General features: G+C 56.8%; 5 protein-coding genes across 5 annotated transcripts; 3 read left to right on the forward strand and 2 right to left on the reverse strand.

Moving 5' to 3' along the window:
- Window positions 1–9376: 9376 nt before the first annotated feature.
- Window positions 9377–10104, forward strand: HRG_03681 (mitochondrial 39-S ribosomal protein; the record flags this gene model as incomplete). Its single annotated transcript, XM_044862152.1, has 2 exons — window positions 9377–9793; window positions 9850–10104. The coding sequence occupies 2 exons, from the start codon at window positions 9377–9379 to the stop codon at window positions 10102–10104; spliced, it is 672 nt and encodes a 223-aa protein (XP_044723178.1).
- Window positions 10105–10924: 820 nt separating this feature from the next.
- Window positions 10925–12877, forward strand: HRG_03682 (GDP dissociation inhibitor domain-containing protein; the record flags this gene model as incomplete). Its single annotated transcript, XM_044862153.1, has 8 exons — window positions 10925–10970; window positions 11079–11103; window positions 11185–11244; window positions 11351–11378; window positions 11446–11791; window positions 11853–12395; window positions 12451–12605; window positions 12683–12877. 8 exons carry the CDS (start codon window positions 10925–10927, stop codon window positions 12875–12877), a joined length of 1398 nt encoding a protein of 465 aa, XP_044723179.1.
- Window positions 12878–13443: 566 nt separating this feature from the next.
- On the reverse strand, window positions 13444–14745 carry HRG_03683 (lipase (class 3) domain-containing protein; the record flags this gene model as incomplete). Its single annotated transcript, XM_044862154.1, has 3 exons — window positions 13444–14071; window positions 14173–14476; window positions 14670–14745. The coding sequence occupies 3 exons, from the start codon at window positions 14743–14745 to the stop codon at window positions 13444–13446; spliced, it is 1008 nt and encodes a 335-aa protein (XP_044723180.1).
- A 995-nt stretch (window positions 14746–15740) lies between these two features.
- On the reverse strand, window positions 15741–17869 carry HRG_03684 (nucleolar GTP-binding protein; the record flags this gene model as incomplete). Its single annotated transcript, XM_044862155.1, has 4 exons — window positions 15741–15782; window positions 15839–17042; window positions 17099–17684; window positions 17740–17869. The coding sequence occupies 4 exons, from the start codon at window positions 17867–17869 to the stop codon at window positions 15741–15743; spliced, it is 1962 nt and encodes a 653-aa protein (XP_044723181.1).
- Window positions 17870–18281: 412 nt separating this feature from the next.
- On the forward strand, window positions 18282–18986 carry HRG_03685 (phosphoribosyl transferase domain-containing protein; the record flags this gene model as incomplete). Its single annotated transcript, XM_044862156.1, has 1 exon — window positions 18282–18986. One exon carries the CDS (start codon window positions 18282–18284, stop codon window positions 18984–18986), a length of 705 nt encoding a protein of 234 aa, XP_044723182.1.
- Window positions 18987–20931: the final 1945 nt, after the last annotated feature.

Below are 20931 nucleotides of genomic sequence, written 5' to 3' on the forward strand. Positions count from 1 at the left end.
TGCCAAGTGCCCGTGCTGTAGAAGGCTGCTGTTGGCGGGAAAGAAACAGTAGGTAGGTGGTGGTGGTGGTGGTGGTGATGGTGGTGGTGATGGTGGTGGTGCGTCGTATGTCAGTAGGTATTGCATGCTCGGGCTGCTCGCAGATAACGGAGTGCCTGCTAGCCCAGGCATGGTTAGCCTTGTGATACGATGCGTGGAAGAATGTGCGAAGCATGCACCTACGGACCTTGTGTGCCGCGCCAATAATAAGGTTTATTAATTGGCGTCTGTCCGTGTTGGATATGGCAATGGCAAAACGGCAAGCAAGGCATTGCAGGTGTATTGTGCGGTATTTGCGGTGGTTGGGTGGGATCGCGTTCGAAACCTTGGACGTCCAAACCATGACGACGGCCTTGATCAGCTGATGTTCTGCCCTGGCCCAGACTCTGTCCTCCACCTCTGGTAAGACGTCCGGCACGCAACTGCGAGTCGAGGTTTGCCGCGCCCGAGCGAGCGAGCTAGGGGGTCATTTGGGGCTTGGCGAAATCGATGAGAGAGGTCGGCCAACTGACTTCGACGCCGGCCGCCCGTAGCCGTATGCACTTGTCACCAAAGGCAAGGTAGGTAGGTAGGTAGGTACAAGGGCAGGCCGAGTAATGTCGTCGCCGACTCTTGACAGAAAGGTGTGTCGGTAACGCATGCGCCTAGGGCCGGTACCTAACTGGGCTGCAAGATGCCTCTGGCATGCAAGTAGACGGAGGAGAGGAAGGGGTATCCAAGCCTGTATGTACCTCTGGTATGCATCGTCGACTCGTAAGCGTTCCGAGGCCATGATGTGCAGCATCCACGAGTCAAGGCTCCCGCGACGCATTGCCAGCTGCCAAGTCTTTCGTCGGTCCTTTTCCCTGCGCGTTAGTCAAGGGAAAAGCCGTCGGGTGCTTAAGCGTTGCTGGAGCACGTTCCCAGCCATTACCCGGGATACCTTTTGTAATTAGACCAGGGTACTGGGGGGGACGAGATCCATTTTTCTTTGAGTATTAATTAATACCTACTATTTGCCCCGGAGCAAATCTCTATTCGGCCCGGATTCTCTAGAAATCCTCTTTTTTAATTGGATGATATATATCTTAGTCATCATTGCGATATCTTAAGTATCTTCAAGTCTCGTCTTGTACGTCGCGCTCACCTCGCGCGGGGGATAAACCCCCACAGTAGGGCCCCTCCCTAAGGGGGACCCCTCGTCTACTGGCTCGGGCGCTCGAGTACGCTTTTCCGAAGTTAGAGCTCTCTACAATTTTCCAGGAATTTTCTATTAAGAGATAGCCAATATAAAGTCCTAGCTAGTAACATCTAGGTACTTTCACTTTAGCGGGTTGGGCCGAATAGATATTTGCTCCGGGGTAAATAGTAATAGTACTCTTTTCTTTATGACGACTCTCCTTGCGATTGCACTACGGCGCCTTTTGGCATGGCCCATGCAGAGCGTACTATAGTTCTAGTCGTCTACACGCACTGTGTATTGCTTCCAGGTTGTTGCTCGTACAGGTCTCTGTACATCCATCATGTACATGCCAAAGTAGGGCATCAACATCGCATGCCACTTGCCGTATGCTTTTGCCGGCGTGCCGCGCTCTTCTCGCAGCGTCTGTTCTTGGAGGGGAGCGATGCAGTAGGTCGAGAGGCAGGTGCCTGAAACGCACGCGTGGCGTGCTACGCGCGTCGGCACCTTGAAGATTGTCGTCGCCTCCCAGGCCGTCGTTCGAGCCCACAAGGCAGATCGGTGGACCGTCCAGTCCTGCTCCCCATGGAAGGGACCGGCGGCCCCCCATCAACCCCTCTAAATAGCCTGCTGTTCCAGTGCGGAAATGGGGACGCCAAAAGCTTCGGCGAGTGATCCAGAAGTTTTTTGCGGTCCCCAAACGGCGGGGTCCTTGCCGCGACGAGACGCAGATTTGGAGAAATTCGGAGGCAGGCCGCCATCTCGTGTCCACCACCGACGGACAAGCACATGCAGTATCTCCGGCCTCGGGCGCATGCAAACGCTCCATGCGACGACTCTGGTGCAGCATGTGCCCAGGCCAGGCAGCCAGGTCTGCCGGACCTCGCGCATCAGCATCGGCATGGTCAACCGCCGACTGCTCTGGTCGGCAAAAGGCCGAGAATCGCTCTCCCATGCGCTGTTGTAGCCTGATCCCTGCACCTTGGGACCTCGCATGCAGAGAGCATGCTTGCGGGAAAACAACAGAGGTCAAGCAATCAAGCAAGACCCTGCCACCTTGCTCGAATTAATAACCGCTATTATTATGTACCGTGCCGTGTAGTGTCCTACTGCACTGTACATGGACTGAAGTGCGCATTGCGGAGATGCTGCTGCTGGTCTCGTCATCTCCTGGCGTTGACGAGGGGAAGAAACACGAGGAAGGGTACGTACTCCGTACGTATCTGTATGTACAGACGCAAAAAGCAACGAGGCGGCGCGCCGACGTCGACGACTACCGGTACTGCCAACGTATGAGCACCTTGAGAGAACGTTATGTAGTAATAGCTGATGTCTGCATAGGTAGGTAGACAAGGTGAAAGAATTTCCGCGGGGTGGCGGAATGGCGGCTTCGAAGCCCGACCGAGCTTTCTCCGAAGACGGGGGCGTTTCTGCAGTACGAAGCACAGCTCTCACCGCCAAGCTCCCGCGGCTTCTCTTGATGCTTTTTTCCCTTTGGTGGCACGGGTGGGGGTGCGTGCGTGCGTGCAACTCGCTCTTGAGCTGCTTCCAATCACCATCCCGCTTCTTGGCCCACGCGAGTCAACAGAGAGGCGGCGGATTCTCTGACAGCAACCTGATACATCCTTCAGCGCGTGTGCGGGCGAGACAAGGACAATGTGCTGCCCTGAAGCTTCAGACAAACACGCCGCGCACACACACGAGCGAGTCCCTCCCTAGTTGGCTGTTGGTCGGCAAGGGCGACGAGCATGGGCTGACAATCTCACTTTGTCACTGCGCCAAGGCCAAATCGGGATTCACGTCCGTTTGCGACATCTCGACCCCTCCAGCAGAGAACCCGGCCGGCTGCCGGACAAGGCACCAGCATTTTCCACCCTCAACTGGTGTGCTGCACAGTAGCCATGAGTTACGTACGAGCGGGCCATGTACTCGCAGTCGCTGCGTCTCGAGCCGCACTTCGGCTGTCGGGGCACTGGCCACCTCCCTCGCTCGCTCGCTCCCTGCTTCGGCCGCCGTCGGCGGACCTGCTAGAAGCGGGATCCCGACTCTCTCGCACCCCCTTCTCTTGCACCTACGGACAGCCAGATAGCGGTCCGTGGTTCTGGGCGGATGCCGATTGCCTTGTTGTCCCGTTTCTGTGCGACGGAGAGTCCCCAACACACACACACACACACACACACACGCACGCACATCGGCATAGCCATACATCAGACATGGCTCCGCCGTCGTGCATAATCGGAGGGTTGGGGTTTGGTGTCACGCGTGCAGAGAGGGCCGAATCCGAGGGTGAGGCAGGCAGTCTGGGTCGGCTTGCACAAGGATGGCTAGCTGGTGGCCCTGTCTCTGGCCGTTGGCGTCGGCGCAGCGCAGCCCTGCAGCGAGAGATCCCAGCTGTCCGGAGCGCGACTGTGACGTTGGACAAGAACCACAATTCTTGCTCTAAGCGCCAGCACGGCATTCGACAGCGTGCCTGGCCAAGCGGGACTGGAAAGAGCCTCATGTGGAGGCGGTCCAGACATTGCCGTCTCCAAGAGAAAAGGACCCCATTCGCTCCCGTCCCACACGGCCTCACTGCAAAGAGGCAGTGCCGCGCTTGTAGTGCAACGGCGGGAGACCAGGGGAAGAGGAGAGCGGGGAGACAACCAAGCTGCCCTGAAGAGGAGCCCGTGGGTGTTGAGATCTCCCCGACGGCCCCTTGGCCCGGTCTCAATGTTACGGCCAGTTGGTCGGCAATGCTGCTCGTTGGCCTCGGGGGCGCGCGCGCCAATTGTGCCTACACCGGGCTTCGCACCCCCGTCGATTGTCACGCGCGGAAACAAGGCCTCTCATCGCTCTTTGGTCAGTGTCGCTCGCGAGTTTCCAGAACGCGCATGCACGCGGCAGACAGCTCAGTTCGCCTGCAGACAAAGGCGCACGCACGCGCGAGTCATGCCCCCCGGTACTCGGTCGTCTCACGAGACTCGAGCTCCGTCGTGCCGTGACCAGATACAGGCTCGTGGCAACAAAGGTACTGTAGCATCTAATCGGCACCCGACGTTGTGTACCTCGGTGTACGAGGCATACGCGAACATACATACATACAGTAGTTACTGTTACAGGAGTCGGGAAGGCCGACCTCGGACCATGGCCGACGTGCCCGTTGGCTGCCCTTTTCTCCCACCGCTCTCGTCCTAGTGCAGAGCTAGCTAGGTATTTGGCATGACGGGCGAGGATTGCCAGAGTCTTGCGCAAACGAGCAAGGTAGTTGCTCAACAGTACAGTCACTTCTGTCGGCCCAGGGGGGGGGGGCGGGGAGGGGGGGCGGATGGTAAGCCGCCGACAGGACGCCCTCGCTGTTGTGTTGGGGTGCGCTTCTGGCTACCGCCGTGGCGGTCGACTCCGCTTGCATGTATCCATTCGATTGTTTTTTGACATGGCGGCCGGCCTGGCTGGCGTTCGTCTCGAAGCCCTCGTAGATCAGACTATGGCCCATCCCCGGTTTCCCCCCCCCCTTTTTAGTGGGCGAGATTTTTTTATTTTTTTTAAAAGACGAGATAAAAGGGGATGCAGGCAAGGTGCCAGTGGGAGCAATGGGCCACGCGCGGGACCCGCTGGAAGGAGTGGTGTCGGCCCCGAAACCCCCCACGTCATTTGGTGGACCCTGTTTTTGTTTTTACTCCTTGGACCACGAGGAAAGAGCATTGCAACATGCGACATTGACGAAGACGCGGCCAGTATTTCCACGTATGAGCTCATTCATGCTCGGACAAAACGAAGAGGTCGGTACTTCGCACACCGCAAAGACAGACATGTACTGTGCCGCAGTTGAGGCACCTTGCCAAAGGTGGATACTCCGTGCTATGTAGCAGCTAGCATCAGATCAAATTCCCACGTGGGAGTGGTCTCATCTTGCTGTGCGGGTCGCACACACACGCACACGCACACGCACACACACCCCCCCTCTCAAGACGAGCGAGGTAGACGCTCTGTACTCTATACCTTGCACATGCCCGCCCATGCGCGCTGGAAAGTTCCGTACGTCTGTTGCGGTGCGCAGAACAACAGCGTGAGTGCCCAACAGACAGAGAAATGGTGACGCCAACGCTGCCTGGGATCTGTTTGCCCGCCACCGCCGGGGCCACACAAGCATGGTATCTGAGCTTTTGCCATTCTGAGGCGCCCCGAGTCTGAGGCTGTTGCTCTAGACGGAGCCGCACGCAGCCTTGCTAGTATTGAGTACTTGCGGCGGTCCCCGGTACCTGTGGCCACCATTCTCCCTCGAGGCACCCGGAGACTGCGAGTGCAGCAAGTTGCTCGGTGAGGGCTGCCCCATACAGGTAGTGCGTTGGAAGGGGAAGCGTCTAGATTGGAACCCTGGCTAGTGGTGTGCACTGTGATGCACTGTGCCGTGTACGCCTGTACTGGTGTCTATAGCGCGCCCTCGCGCGATTACCATGTACAGCTAACAGGGTACTGTACCTACTGTAAGTAGCAATATGATGCGTGTCCTCGTGCCGAGAGAGAGAGAGATCCTTGCCCTCGTCTCGTCGTCCATCCTCGTCGTCCACCCTCGTCGTCCACCCTCGTCGTCCACCCTCGTCGTCATCGACTGCGCTTCTCCAAAGTGTCGTCGTGTCCGAGAGGGTGTTGGCGCGGGTAAATCATTGGGTTCCAAGATGTCTGACAAGTTGGTTCGTCGTCAAGGGGGCCCCGCGGATGCACGACGCCTCTCCGCAGCGTGGCGACGTGCATATAACATACATACATGCGCTCACTTCGTACAGCAACGATGGCATGGCTCTCGACGGGGTGCGCGCAGCGTCGAGGGTGCAAAAGGGGCAGGTGTTTGTTCCCGTCTGCTAGCTCTCAGGTCTCGAGCCATCATGATGCTTGTACTGTGCTGATGTTATTCGAAAGGAGCCTTCCGTCGTGTATTATGGCTACCTATACAAGAGCCAAGAGCATCTACTTGTTAGATAGCCGGAGGACGCATACATCCATCCATCCATCCGGCCAACACGCCAATGATCCAACACACGCTCTGAGAGAGAGGGAATCACATCCCGCCCACGCGCAGCCAAAGCTTGGCCAACTGCGGCCTGCCGTTTCGTGTCGGTTTGCCCATGACTGGCACCCTCGGCCACAAAGTCCGAGAGAGGCCACCTTCATCTCGGATATGCAACCCGTTCATTTGCCGCCCTCGATCCCTTGACCCGACGACGCCCTGCCGCCATAGACCGTTGAGGCTATGCCCACCGAGCCTGCCCGGCTCTCGGGTTCCGCATCGAGTCACGGCCGCGGCGTACCGAGTTTTGGTTTGTTTTTCTCTTGATTTTTTTGGCTTCGCGTCACACGACCCTTGGCAATAGTCTACATATACTGTGTCGTGTGCTATAGCTCAAGGGCAAGGCGGGAATATTCGACAACTACTGTACAGCACAGGGTAAAGTTGAGCACTCTGTGCTGTGTATCTAATATATACGCATACCTAACGGACATATTCCTTGCGTGTCCAGCCAGTCGCATCTCGGCTCAGCCATGTTGAGTATCCAGGTGGGTTCCGAAAGGCACTCACGGGCTGCTCAGGGCGTCACCCTTGCCAGCTCTTGTCGTGTTCCCCTTCTACTTAAGCGTTCTTTCTTTCCTCCTTGGCTGTACTGTACGTCCAAGAGAGAAAAACAGGAAAAGATACATGCAGAGGAGGACGAAAGAAGCGCCCGGACAGACATGATATTCACACAACCTTGTTCGGATCTCGGAAGCGGTGAGGCTAATGAGCACAAGGCAGGGGCCGCGAAGGGGGACCAGCCAAGGACGACATGACATGCATCTGCACACAGGGACAATCCCACACGATTCAACTCCGTTGGCCAATGTCGGGTTGACGAAAGCGAAGGCCCCCCGGCCACGCTTCATCCGTCGGTCCGGTGTCTGCCGTGCGAGCCCAAGTCTTTCTGCCACTGTCGCCACGACCTTGGACTCGCGTTGCCAAGTACATACAGGCAAAGAGCTTTGCAGCCTCTGTCAACGTATCAATGTCAACACATGCAGTACAGACATTGAATACACGACACATGGCGGACGAGTTGGCGGAACGGGCCTTGTTCCTGCGAAGCGGCGTGAGCCAGCATGTGTCCAGGGCGTCGTCAACCATGGGCAGTTGCTGCAGGCTCGGGCACCCAGGCGAGCTGCGATGTTCGTTTCAGTTTCCGCCTCGGCTGACCGCAAGTTTTCCCCTTTGCCCGTCTGTCTGTTTGCGGATAAGTGCACACGGCACTTGTCCTTGGTCCGTCTGGCGAGCCTCCAAGCTCACGTCGACCATGGCCAGGGGAAGACAAGATTGCGCTCATACCGTCCCTCGCACATGCGCTCATCACGATTCAGCCTCCTCCGCCACGCATGGTAGGCCTCTGGTTGGCCTATGATATGTACGATGCTGCACTGCCCTGCGATGGGGATGCGAGATGATGCAGTAAGGCTCGCGTTGAGATGCAGGCCTCACGGAAGAACCCGTGCTCTTCCATCCGGGTTGTATTGTGCTGCAGGATAGAGTTGCTGCAGCATGTTGTGCGACGACGACGCTCTCCTTGTCTACGCGCTTGGTGGGATCCGACACGAACACGCCTCGACTGCCCCCATGCAGTCTATACAATATACGTACATACTGTAGTCTGTACGTGGGAATATGTCTGTACGATATGACCACTGAGTCACTGCGCAGGGCCAACTCGTCGAGTATCAGCCATTGTGGACCTTTGACAGCCCGCACATGCATTGGGAATTCAGCGCTCGCAGAACTGACAGGTAGCATCGCGACGCATGCAAAGGCTCGGCTCTCTGATACGAGCATGCTCCGAGGGAGGCCACATGCCGTCATGTGCAAAGCAAGGCGTACCGTACAGTGGTATTTTGCGCCGGTTCCAAGCCCCCCCAGGCTCAGTGTATAGTATGTACGACGATGCGTCTATGCACATTGTGCTCACATGCCATTCATTGCATCCGGCAACGTTCGTGTCGATGCGACGCGTACTGTACATGGACGCACAATGCAAGCGACATGCTCTGTACGTAAACGCACATAGCTCATGGTGTTGATGCTCGGAGATGTATATTTCGCTCTGAGTCTATGTACTGTATGTATTGGTAGAGATACGCGTGTACCGTGGGATGTCGCGTCACGCATGTGGTGTGTGCTTGAGGCTCCGGCAGTGTCGTGAAGCGTCTCGTGGTCTGACCTGGACTTTGAAGCTGCAGTGCCAAGCTCTCGTGATGAGTTTCCTCGTAAGTTGTATGTATGTGTGTGTATACCACACTGTCTCTCGGTATTTCGTCTTTTCGCCCCCTATGCCTAGGCTCTCAAGTCATGACAAGTGAGTCGAAGGCTTCTTGGGGGTTGGAGTAGTCCTTGTGCCTCGTCGGACCGGCACGCCCAACATTTCTCCGGTATGTGTGCCAGGAACTACGCGTGGCTGGTGTACGAGTCGATGTATGAAGTTTCGCGGGCAGACAGACCAAGTCTGTGTCCGCCTGTTCTGCCTCAGCAGTTGCCAAGAGTGCTTCGTAGCGATACTGATGTCAAGAGGCATGCCACGCTGTTTCGATGTTCGAGTCCATCTGCAAGACTTGCAGCAAATTGTACGTAAATGACATACATCCTCGGCGTTTAGCAAATGTTCTGCCACGTTAAGCTCTGGGTTAGGAAAGTAAGCGTCAGCAGAGCAGCAAACTTGAAGATCTGTATGTTTAGATGTCATGAGCTGCAACAATCCCACAAACGCAGCAATTGCCCGAGAAGGCACGAAGAAAACACTGAAAGAGAAACTTGAGCGGCAACAACGTCGAGACTTGACACCTGCTGCACGTTGGCCGTTCTCCTGAACATGAAAGTCGGATTGAGTCTCGCTATAGGGTAGGGAAGACGGGCTGGATGGCTTAGTCACCTCAAGACAAGACATTGAGAGTGGAGCCACGGCACGGGGTCGAGTATCCAATCAGACGGCCCCTCACTACGAGCATCCCAAAAACTGTGACCTGTATTGCTGAAGCCGCGAGCAGCTTCAAGCCGGTCCTCCGAATCATCGAGCCTCCCGCACAGCCATCGTCGGCTCAATGGCGTCGCAGAATGCGCTGTGGCCCTCGGCGGCTTGCCTGTCGAGGCTGAGCCGCCCCCTCCAGCTCCCATCGCTCCATCCGCCCTCGATGCGAACAGCGGCCTTCTCGACCACAGCCTGGCAGTGCAAACGCAAAACCAAGGACAACAACAAGAAGCGCGGTGTCAGCAGCCTGTACGGCTCAGGACCCCGAGAGCACCTGTCCATGTCGGACGTGCCACTGCCCAAGCCGCGCGACTTCAAGCCCAAGGTGGCCGTGGACGAGAATCATGGCCTCTGGGGATTCTTTCCCGCGCGGGGCAAGCTGCTGCCGACACCCCAGGAGGCCGAGTCGCACGGACGGGCGTGGACAGTCGAGGAGCTTCGCAAGAAGTCATGGGAGGACTTGCACTCGCTATGGTGGGTGTGCTGCAAGGAGAGGAATATGCTGGCGACGTCCCGGGCCGAGCTAGAGAGAGGGAAGCTTGGCTTCGGCGAGCGGGAATTCGAGCTCCGAGACGGCGAGGTCTGTCGTCCCAGAACGTCTGTTCCGCTAGGGCCGGGCTGACAAAACCAATTCAGGTCCAGAGGACGATGCGACGCATAAAGCACACGTTGACGGAACGATTCTACCTGTGGCAGGATGCCAACGACGTCGCCAAGTCGGACCCGGAGATTGACCTTGAGGCAGCGAACGGAAAGGTGTACAAGCCATCCGAATACGAGGATGAGATCCCGGAGCCGGACAGCTGGTCAAAGCCCGGGAGGAGAGCCGACGGAAACGCTGCAACTTCCCAAGGGAGAGAGCCCGACGAGCAGACGACCCTGGGACGGTGATATATTGACCGTTTGGGCCGTCGCAAGCTGAGATTGCGACGTATGCCCTGAAAGATGGGGTTGGACCACATGTACGGAGTATGGAGTACATACATGCAGGAGAACCATGTACGATATGTATCGCGAGTTGCGTGCGTAGATGACACGGCTAGGCAAGCATGACTACCTAGCCAGGCTCCTCTACTACGGTCGGGGCGGCATCGTGCGATGAGCTCCACGACGAGGAAAAGGCGCCCACCTGAATGTTGGAACGACAGGACGGATGGACATAAACGGCTCGACAAGGGGTGCTGCTATTCAGATAGTGAACAATCGCAGTACCAGCCAAGCAATCGGCTGAATGACCTCGCCCTCCCTGTTTTATCCCAACCGCATGGGAGAAGCCGATCGTCGGCGTCAATGGGGGATTGACGAGGTCATTTGGCACTACGCTGCACTGTATCCGCAAGAGAAAGGGCGCAGAGGACTGTGCGGGCCCCGTTGGCTAATTTCAACCAGTGTTCGGGACAATTTGCTTCCTCGCCATGTCTTGATTGCAAATTCCAAGGGCGGCGATGCCAAGGAGGGGACCCCGTTTTGCCTGGCAGAGAGCGGAGAGGGAGGTCAAGGTGAGGACAAGGCGAATCAAGGTGAGCAGAGGTGAGCCAGGGTAAGGGTGTGGACGGCCCGTCTCCCCCACCTCACCGACGCTTCTCCTCGCCCCTAAACCCCGCCAATTCAGACAGACCTTCATCAACCCCTCCAGCTCCGACCCCCGACTGACGCCCCCTTTGCACGACCGCGATACCATCATCCTGAACCGAACCCTCGAGCCTACAATATGGAGGAGATTGCAAAGGAGTACGACGTCATTGTGGTGGGCACCGGTGAGTTGCACCAGTTCTCCGCGCCCTCCCTCGGTTGCATGGCGCTGGCGACACTGCAGCGCCGGTTCTTGCTGCCACGGCCCTGCTGACTGGTCCTGGTTCGTCTAGGCTTGACCGAGTGCATTCTCTCCGGGTACGCAGCCGGGCCAGGCACTGCTCCATGGCCATCTTCCCTCGTATAGGGCTGAAAGCTGATGGTCTCTTCTGCTGCCAGTGTCCTGAGCGTCAAGGGCAGAAAGGTCTTGCACATTGACCGCAACGATCACTACGGAGGGTGAGTTCCCGGCACGAATGCCACTCATTGGCATTTCTGGGCGTACCAAAATCCCCCCCTTTCCACTCCCTGTCCCCATCCGCTGACCGCTCGTCCCAAACCACAGAGAGGCAGCATCTGTCAACCTCGAGACGGTAAATATGCTCCACCGCACCCCAAACTGCCTTCGTCTCGGTTTCTGACCGCGACCGCCATCCGCAGCTCTTCAAAAAATATGGCAACTACCAAAAGGGCGAGGAGCCGTGGAAGCAATACGGCCGTCCCAACGACTGGAACATCGACCTCATCCCCAAGTTCCTGATGTCCTCAGGCGAGCTGACCAACATCCTCGTCTCCACCGATGTCACCCGCTACCTCGAGTTCAAGCAGGTCGCCGGTAGCTACGTGCAGCAAGGCGCCGGGCCCAAGGCCACTGTGGCAAAGGTCCCATCGGACGCTGCGGAGGCCCTCAAATCGCCTCTCATGGGCCTGTTCGAGAAGCGGCGCATGAAGTCCTTTATCGAGTGGGTTGGCTCTTTTGACCAAAAGGACCCGGCCATTCACAAGGGTTCGTCAACACCGTCGTGGCGCGCTGCTGGGGACCGTGGACGTGCTGACCAAACCGCCAGGCCTCGATATCAACCAGTGCACTATGAAGGACGTCTACGACAAGTTTGGCCTCGAGACCACGACCAAAGACTTTATAGGCCACGCCATGGGCCTGTACCTGACCGACGACTACATCACGGCCAAGGGCCAGGCCCCCGAGGCCATTGAGCGCATTCGCCTATACGGCAACTCGGTGGCCCGGTACGGCAAGTCTCCCTACATCTACCCGCTGTACGGCCTCGGAGAGCTACCCCAGGGGTTTGCCCGCCTCTCTGCCATTTACGGTGGCACCTATATGCTCAACACAAACGTCGACGAGCTGCTCTACGATGGCGACAAGGCCGTGGGTATCAAAGCCACCATGAGCACGGGGGCCGAGGACATGAAATTCGAGACCAAGGCCAAGATGATTCTCGGCGACCCTTCGTACTTTGCCAGCAAGACAAAGGTCATTGGCCACGTGCTGCGGGCCATCTGTATCTTGAAGCACCCCCTGGCCGGCACCAGCGACAGCGACTCGTGCCAGCTGATCATTCCCCAGTCGCAGGTTGGCCGCAAGAACGGTACGTCATGGCTGGAGCACCCCTTTGAGTAGCCAGCCGTGTCTAACGAGCACAGACATTTACATTGCCTGCGTATCGTCTGCGCACAACGTCTGCCCCAAGGGCTACTGGATCGCCATTGTGTCGACCATTGCAGAGTCGTCGGCCAACCATCATCTCGAGCTCCAGCCCGGTCTGGACCGCCTGGGCAAGGTTGAGGAGCAGTTCATGGTGCGTACAGGGGCCTCGGCCGCGCCACATGACGTCTGGGTGCCTGTTCAAAGTGCTAACCATTGCGTGCTGGGTAGGGTCCGCCGATCCCCATGTACGAGCCCCTCGAAAACGGCACCAAGGACAATATCTTCATATCCAAGAGCTACGACGCCACCAGCCACTTTGAGACGACGACGGACGACGTCAAGGACATTTACTATCGCTGCACCGGTGAGGAGCTTAAGGTGGAGGGCCTGAGGGAGGGCATCACTGTCGCGACGGAGCTATAAGCCGCGCGAGAAAGGCGAGGCGCGCAGGGTCCCGGTGAGGCAATGTGACGGATGTTGTCGCCGTTTAAGACAGGTTGCGTATGTGAATAGGAGGGCATCGAGCATGTGCGTTTCCACGACCGCAGAGGTGCGGATGAAGAAATTCCTTTGGTTTCGCGTCGCCTGTGTACGGGTACTCACTCGTTTGACGCAAGAGAGCACGCAAACGACCATGGAGCTCCATGTAGATGCATCTTGGCAAGCCTTGGTCTACTCGTCGTGCCTGTCATCGGGATGACATCGGAGAGTATTAACTCACCGTGTGGCTCGCAGGCTAATGTCGGCCTGGTTTCCCGACGCGGTCTCGTGCGCGGCAGAACTTATTCATGACCTTTGCTGCCAGTAACTGCATCGCAGACACTAACGAGCTATTTGCCAAGGTGAGCATGGTGGACAGATAATAGTACTCATATGAGACTCTAGTACTTTGACTGTCCCGACTCGCGCCTCGTCCGACCCCTTGCCTTGCTGGCTGAGCAACAACGAAACCACCTCATGATTCGACGTCACCACCGTCATCCTCACCATCACCCGCCCGCTCCTCTCCGCCGACCTCCTTTCAGGGAAGCCAAGGCCGTGCCCAGGGCGTCAGGCTCGCCGGCGCAAGGCCGAAAGCCGGCGCCCCCGGCGTAGAGGCCGTGATCCGTCAGGTTGCAGCCCGAGAGCAGCAGGCCGTTTTGCGGCTTGCTGCAGTCGGCGCTGGTGCACTCGGCGGCGCTCCGGCACACGCGCGGCCCCGCGGCCCGGTAGAGGCCGGGCAGGGCGAGGCCGCGCTCGTACCAGAACTCTGGGAAGACGTGCTCGTACGTTTGCTGCGGCGGGATGCCGCGCTTGGGCACGGCCGGCACCAGGTCGTCCTTGTTGGTGATGCGAGCCGTCAGGCCAGGCTGGGAAGCGACGAATTCGGCAAACTTGGCGTTGCCGACGAAGGGGCAGCCGTAGAGATACATGTCGAGCGCGACGCCTTGCTTCCGCAGGCTTGCGCCGGCGAGCATTGCCACGCTCGCGCCGAGCGAGTGGCCCGCCACGACGACTCTGTAGGCTTGCTGGCCCGGCTTGTCCGTCTCGGCCCTGAGGGCCGTTTCCAGCTGGGCCTTGACGCTCTTGAAGCCCTCGTTGAAGCCCTCGTGCACCTTGCAACCATCGCAGAGATCACTTTGCACGAGCAACGTTCGAGCTGATCAGCGGTCGCCATACCAAACAGTGAAAGGAGACGACGACGAAGAAGAAGAAGACTCAAAGCGAAAAACACTCACCTATCGACCTGAGCAATCGCAATGTCGGTCCCGATTTCCTTGATATTATCCGTCCCCTTGAGCGCCACGACGATGCGGCCCTGTGCCTTGTCGACGGCGACGTAGCCCCCGATGCCGTTCTTGCCGTCGCCGGTGAACTCGGCCGTCGTCTTGACGTCCCCGAAGCCCGCGCACGGCGTCCCCTGCTTGTCCGTCGTGCAGACGGCCGTATCTACCTTGCCATCGTGCAGCTCCCGGCAGTACGAGGCAAACGAGAACTGGGCAAACGCCTCGAACTGCTCGGGGGACTGCGCGTCTGGGCTTGCTGCTGGGTTTCATCAGCAGAGTTCCTTGCGCTCTCTATGTGGTTTCCAGAGAGGGCGCGAAATAGATTGACTTCAAGCTTTCAATCTCAGAATCGATCAATATCTCATAGGGCTGAGTGACGGAAGGGGCATCTCGTGAAGGGGAATGTTTCCCCGACTTGAAAGCCAGGGACGTGAGCATCTCGCTCTCACCTTGGCGTCGCTCAACGGCCAGAGCTGACACGAGCCCGACGATGGAAAGAAAAGTGAAGGTGCTTTTAAACTGCATATTGCAAAGTAGAAAAAGGAAGGGAAGAGGGTGCTGAATGCGACTCATGAAGGTGACCAAGGGTCAACGCGTTCAACGCGGCCAAAATCACAATACGGACGACAATCAAGGCGTATCTCATAAAACAGAACCAAAGAGAAGCAGAGGAAAGGAAAGGCCGGTGCCGTGGAGAGGAAAAAGGAGTTGAGGCGACGCGGACGGCTGTTGGATTTGCACCGAACGGCCGCTGCTGACCTCTCGGCCACACTGACGGGCGCCCTCTCTTAACATCTCGTTCCCTTGTTCGGGGCTGAGTTGCAAGCGGGGAAGCTCGGGAAAATGTCGTCGACCTAGAGAGACCGAGAGAGGAGGTTCGTTTCAAAGGTGGATCCGACAGTTGACTCGTCAGGCTCGCAGCAAGGACACTGACACATGAAACGGATGCCGTCATTGGGTTCCTAGGACAAATTGAGGTTTGCCGTGTGGGATGATTCAGCCGTCGACGAGTGGCGACAGCTTCCGAGGGTGACGCCTGTTTGCCGATATATCCTTCCAAGGGTCAATCTGCATCTTGCCCCTGCCCATGAGCCCGTGGCAGAGCCCGAGGGCAGCCTCAGTTGACCAAGGTGCCAGTGGACTTGGTGAACTCTTGGCTGGAGTTGGGCTTTGCTCACCAACATTGTCGACTGGCAGGAGCAGAGCACCGCCACGTCTGGCTGGTCGCACGGCATAGACTCGTGCCAAGTACGGATAGGACGCCAAACACTAGACGATACGGCCACGGCACTGGAAAGCATCTTCTCTTCTGGGGATAGCATGGTCTTGTACAGCCGCCCCGGGCCGGCCGCTTGATTGGCCCCTATCAGGGTCGGCAGCCTCGACATCACATTCAACAGTGCCGACGCCCAACTCCACGGAAACCGGTGACGATGGTGTAACTTCTCATAAGGAATGAAACAGCACAGAACAATCCCCTTTTTAAACACGCGCACCGCTCGATCCATGACCCTTCGTATTTATCGTCGCGTCGTCTTGCCCATGCCGCGCTTGCCAGAAAACTGAGGGAAACGTTAGTCAAGGGCACTCGTGCTTCTTTGATTCTTTCACAACTCACCAAGTGCTTGGCGATGGAGGCCGTGGTGTGCCTGTCTGCCTCTCCTTGCCTCGCCATCCTGTTCATCTTCTTCTGGTTCAACTTGGCTAGCCGTTCGGCCTTTGTCCGCAACCCGTCGTTCTGCACACCGTCATCCCTGCGGTTGGTGGTCGGGGCTCTGCTCCGCGAGCGCATGCGGTCCCGAGCAGTCTTGTCCACATCCATGGTGTCGGCATCCTCGGTGCCGAGACGGCTCCTGGACATGGAGCGGCCGCGGGTGCGGGCCTTTGGCTGGGCCCTCTCAGCCAAGTTGGTTGTGTCGACGCCCAGCTGATCGAGCGCATCTTCAAGCTCTGAGAACGGCTTCTTCATTGCTTTGCGGGGTATGATGGCCTGGTTCTTCAACCTCTTCTTCATGTGCGCCTCGTTGCGAATCAGCTGCTGCTTCTCGCGAATCAGCTCGGCCTTTCGCAAAACGTCGGCCTCGTCGTCGTCGTCGATTTCCTCATCAGAATCGTAGTAGCCCTCTTGCTCCAGCTTCTCCTCCTCCTCTTCCAACTCCTGCAACTTGGCCTCAATGTCGGGGTCGACAAAGTCGTAAACGTTCTTTCCGTCAAAGATCTCGGGGATCTTGTCGTACTTCCATTCGGGGTTTTCGAGGAGGTAGTCGGCGCGCATGTCGACATTGTAAACGCCCGCGCCGCCGTGCTCAACCTCGACATCCCGTGCCAGTTTCCGGCGCTCGGGGTCATTCTTGTCGTACTTGGACATGTTCTTGACGGCCTCGGGAATGAATGTCTCGAGTGTTTGCCCGCCCATGGGCTGAGCCACGTGGATGCGAGCCATGACATCCGCCAGGCGTCCGCCTATAGCACCGTTGTTTGTGGTGCCCGCTTTCAGTTTCTGATTGACCCGATCTGCAATGAGGCGATCGCAAGCCGCATTCTTGACGTCTTGCACGCCCTCTTGCGTGTTGCAGGACAGCTGGAGCATCTCGACCTCGCCAGACTTGAGCAGAGATTGTAGTTCGGCCTGCACGTCGGCACTGAGATCTTCAGGCCGAGCGACATCGATTTTGTTGATGACGAGGAAGACAAGCTTGTTCGAAAACAGGGGCTTGATGCTCCTGAAGAGCTGGATCTGGGCTTGGACAGAGTAGCCGCACTGCTCAGACAGGTCCATGAAGTAAAGTATGGCAGAGCGCAAGTGAGCGATTGCAGTGATACTGCCATGCCGAGTCAGCAGCTTCATCCACGACGATATCAGGTCAACCAGGCGCACCTTTGCATCTCAATCGTGTTCATCTCCTCCAGCGGGTGGTCCAGGATACCGGGAGTATCGATCGCCTGGAAGCGCAGGTACTTGTAGTCGAAGTGACCCACAAACAGACTCTTGGTGGTGAAGGCATAGGGCTGGACATCGACATCGGCCCGGGTGATGCTGCGCAAGAAGCTCGACTTGCCCACGTTGGGGTATCCGCAGATGAGCAGCGTGCGGGTGTTGGGGTCAATGGACGGCAGACGGCCAAGATGCTGGCGGACCTGGTCGAGGTAGAGAAGCGGGTCCTTCAAGCGCTTGACCAAGGTGGCCATGCGGCCCAGGGCAGCCTTCTTGAGCTGCTTGCATTGGAAGAGGGACTGGCCGTACTTGAGCAGACGGACATAGTCACGTGAGATTGTTTCGACGAGATGCTTGGCCGTCGAGAGCTGGCCGAGAGCAATGCGGAAATGGTCGGCATCGTAGAGGGTGTTGAGCAGATCCTTGTGGAAAGGATGTATGTCCTGAAGGCGAGGAAAGCCCTCGAGGATTGCGCCAAACTTGTCCGAAAAGGTCTCTTGTGTGAACTTGACCTTTCTCGTGTAAAATGCTAGGCGGGCGGTCAGTCGCAGTTTGCCACTTGCGATTCGGAGGAAGATTCCCACCTCTGATTCTGCTGATTTTGAAGCCCGCGCGGATCTGAGTCGGAAGCTTGCGCTGGGTCCTGCTCAGGACAATGTCCAGGAACTCCTGCTGCGTCGGCACCGGCGGGATATCCTTCCACGTAGTCTTCATCGTGGATGATGACTTTGTTTGGGGAGGTGATGTGGGTGAGGATGCAACCACAAGCGCTCTCGAGTTCAGGATGCGAATTCCAAGACTGGTGGGCCCGGGCGGTGAATCGATTTTTTTTTCTTGGGTGGAGGCATTTTTGGCGAAACCGTTATCGATAAGCTACAATCGATACGATTGGAAAGGAGGGGTGAGGGGTCAGGAATCATGTCGGCATCTAACCCCACCCAATTGGGAGAAAATTCATCCACGAAAGCTCTCTTGATCTTTACTATAAGGTTAATCACGTCTGATTCCGTCTATAGCGTTGGCTATTGCTGGCGATCCTGGGCACTGGTGCGTTTGGCAAGAGCCTCTGCACACACACCTCTCCTTGGCGACACTTAGAATACCGACGGATACACGCGCAGCCAAGATGGCGTCTCAGTTGCCCGCGTACAAGCAGGACTTCCTCAAGGCCGCCATTGCTGGGGGCGTTCTCAAGTTCGGCAGCTTCGAGCTCAAGTCGAAGAGGTTATCGCCCTACTTCTTCAACGCCGGCGAGTTTCACACCGCGCGCCTCGCCGGAGCCATCTCCTCGGCCTTTGCCCAGACCATCATCGACGCGCAGCACAAGGGCGGCCTCGAGTTTGACGTAGTGTTCGGGCCTGCGTACAAGGGAATCCCTCTCTGCTCTGCCATCACCATCAAGATAGGCGAGCTGGACCCCGCGCAGCTCGACAGAATCTCCTACTCGTTTGACCGCAAGGAAGCCAAGGACCACGGCGAGGGCGGCAATATCGTCGGAGCGCCCCTCAAGGGCAAGAGAGTTCTCATTGTCGACGACGTCATCACCGCCGGGACCGCCAAGAGAGACGCCATCGAAAAGATTCGTAACGAGGGCGGCATCGTGGCGGGTATCGTCGTGGCCCTAGATCGCATGGAGAAGCTCCCTGCAGCAGACGGCGACGACACCAAGCCTGGCCCCAGCGCCATTGGCGAACTCAGACGGGAGTACGGCATTCCGATACTCGCAATACTGACGTTAGACGACATCATTCAAGGCATGAAGAGCTTTGCTTCCGCCGACGACGTGAGGCGGACCGAAGAGTATCGGCAGAAATACAAGGCTACGGACTAGAAGGCACGCCAGAGATATGTAGATCCTAGAGGTCATGTCTCCTCCTTTCCGCGTCTATAGAATGCTGGCACGCGTCATGCAAACGGGCTCGCGCGGGGAGATATAGAGGGCATTGGTGCTGAATTGCGTAGAGTTGCGCCGGTTCAAGTTGGCCAGATGCTTCGATCCGCCCCGGGGGGGGTGTACTCGATACAGTTTTGACCGAGTCTCATGATGGCCCAGTTCCGTCCCCGAGTCGAGGGAGTGGGCGTCCCAGAGTGCCGGGAGGTCCAAGGTCTGGTATTTGCAAGTCGGCATCATGGTAACTTGAAAGATGAACAAGAAGTACCTTGACACACGACATCTGAACTGGGAGAACCGCACGCAAGGCGAGCGAGTTGAGCAAGTAACGCAGTTGGTTGGTTGATATCAACACGCGCTAGAAGCTCTACCAACACGGGAGGTTCAACGCATCCGTACGTCTAAGCCCGTGCTGTCTAGACGGGCTTGTCAAAACAGGCAAAGGGAGTATCTCCGCCGTTGGCTTGCCAAGTCAGGGCCATCGAGGAGGCCGAGGAAGCGGGCTGCCTTGGATGCGGATGATTACTCTTCAGCCGACACAGGCGGATGCATGGGCGCCCGCCCCGGCCTGTAAATGCGACGGCAGCGATTTCGCAGTTTGCTGGCCACTGCCGCTGAAGGTCGAGTGTTGTAACCTCCACTTATATACACAAACACGCCGCACTGATGACCACGCCTGAAATCAGTCGCTGATACCTACAACGGCCGATACAATGGTCACCCGTCAACCGACAACTTTTAATCCTCATCCGAACGCACCAAGTCACGCTCTCCGCGATTGACTCCACAGTACCTGGGTCAAGTGGTGAACAGAGGCGTTAGCATTAAGGCGAGGTTGTTCCCAAACCGGGTTGTGTGCGCATCTGGAACGTAACAGGGGCACGTAGACATGAAAGGGTTATCAATGAAGCTTTGCTGATAGCCCTTTTGGTTCCGAACATGCTGGGTGATCCTCGCAACGGTTATCACCAAGCCCCTATTCATTACTCTTGTCCAACTCGCTATCTGTTTCTTTCAATTGCTCTTGATCAGTGATTTACGCATGGGCACGATATCACCGCACTTCTGTTTGCAACCGTTCTCTCTACTGGTCTCGTGACCGGTGTACCTCACATCAGTCACATAGCAATATGAATCCTATGACACTGACTTTGCATTGCTTAATGTTCTCGTTTATAGGCTTTCCTAGATCATTTCGGTCTCAAGAAAAACTATGCAGGCGCATTACAGACGGATCATGACGGCTGGGCAGATCGAGGGATGTGTGAAGTTTACAGTTGGTTCACTAACTCTTTTGACTGCGTCTGCGGGGTCTGGAACTGCTTGGCTACCTCGATTTTTCTGGTTAAGAGCACTCTTGATAGCTGGGCAGCGGTACTCATTGCTTTATGGGATACCTATTAAATATGACAGCCTGACCACCTGACGTATGGCATTCTCTTCCTATGCATTCATCATTCTGCAGCGTTGCATCTAACTATATCTTTGCATACAAACAAGCAGAAAAAAGTGTGAACCTTTTAACGGTAAGAAGACTGTCAACAGTATTACATGCCCAACTTGCCTCAGGAAGGAGACTAAACATCTTTGGTCGGCAGGTGTGTAGTATACAGTGCTTCTCTTATGTCTCTGCGTTTCATAACACTGAGCAAGGACACATCGAATAGTGAATACTGAGTGAGAAATACGCGATTGAATCCACTTCTGGCAGTGATATTATCGTATTTTGTCAAGATATTATTGTTATGTGTTCTCTGGGGCATCACTGCTTTATGCGTCGTCGCCTGTATAGAGAGGAGGACCACGCAGCTTGCCAGGGAAATATAAGATCAACCAGGTCTAACAAGATCCCAAGGTTCTTCTGGTTCCGCAGGGGGGACTAAGC

This window comes from Hirsutella rhossiliensis (genome assembly GCF_020360975.1).
Source record: "Hirsutella rhossiliensis strain HR02 chromosome Unknown scaffold00003, whole genome shotgun sequence".
NCBI classification, from domain to species: domain Eukaryota; kingdom Fungi; phylum Ascomycota; class Sordariomycetes; order Hypocreales; family Ophiocordycipitaceae; genus Hirsutella; species Hirsutella rhossiliensis.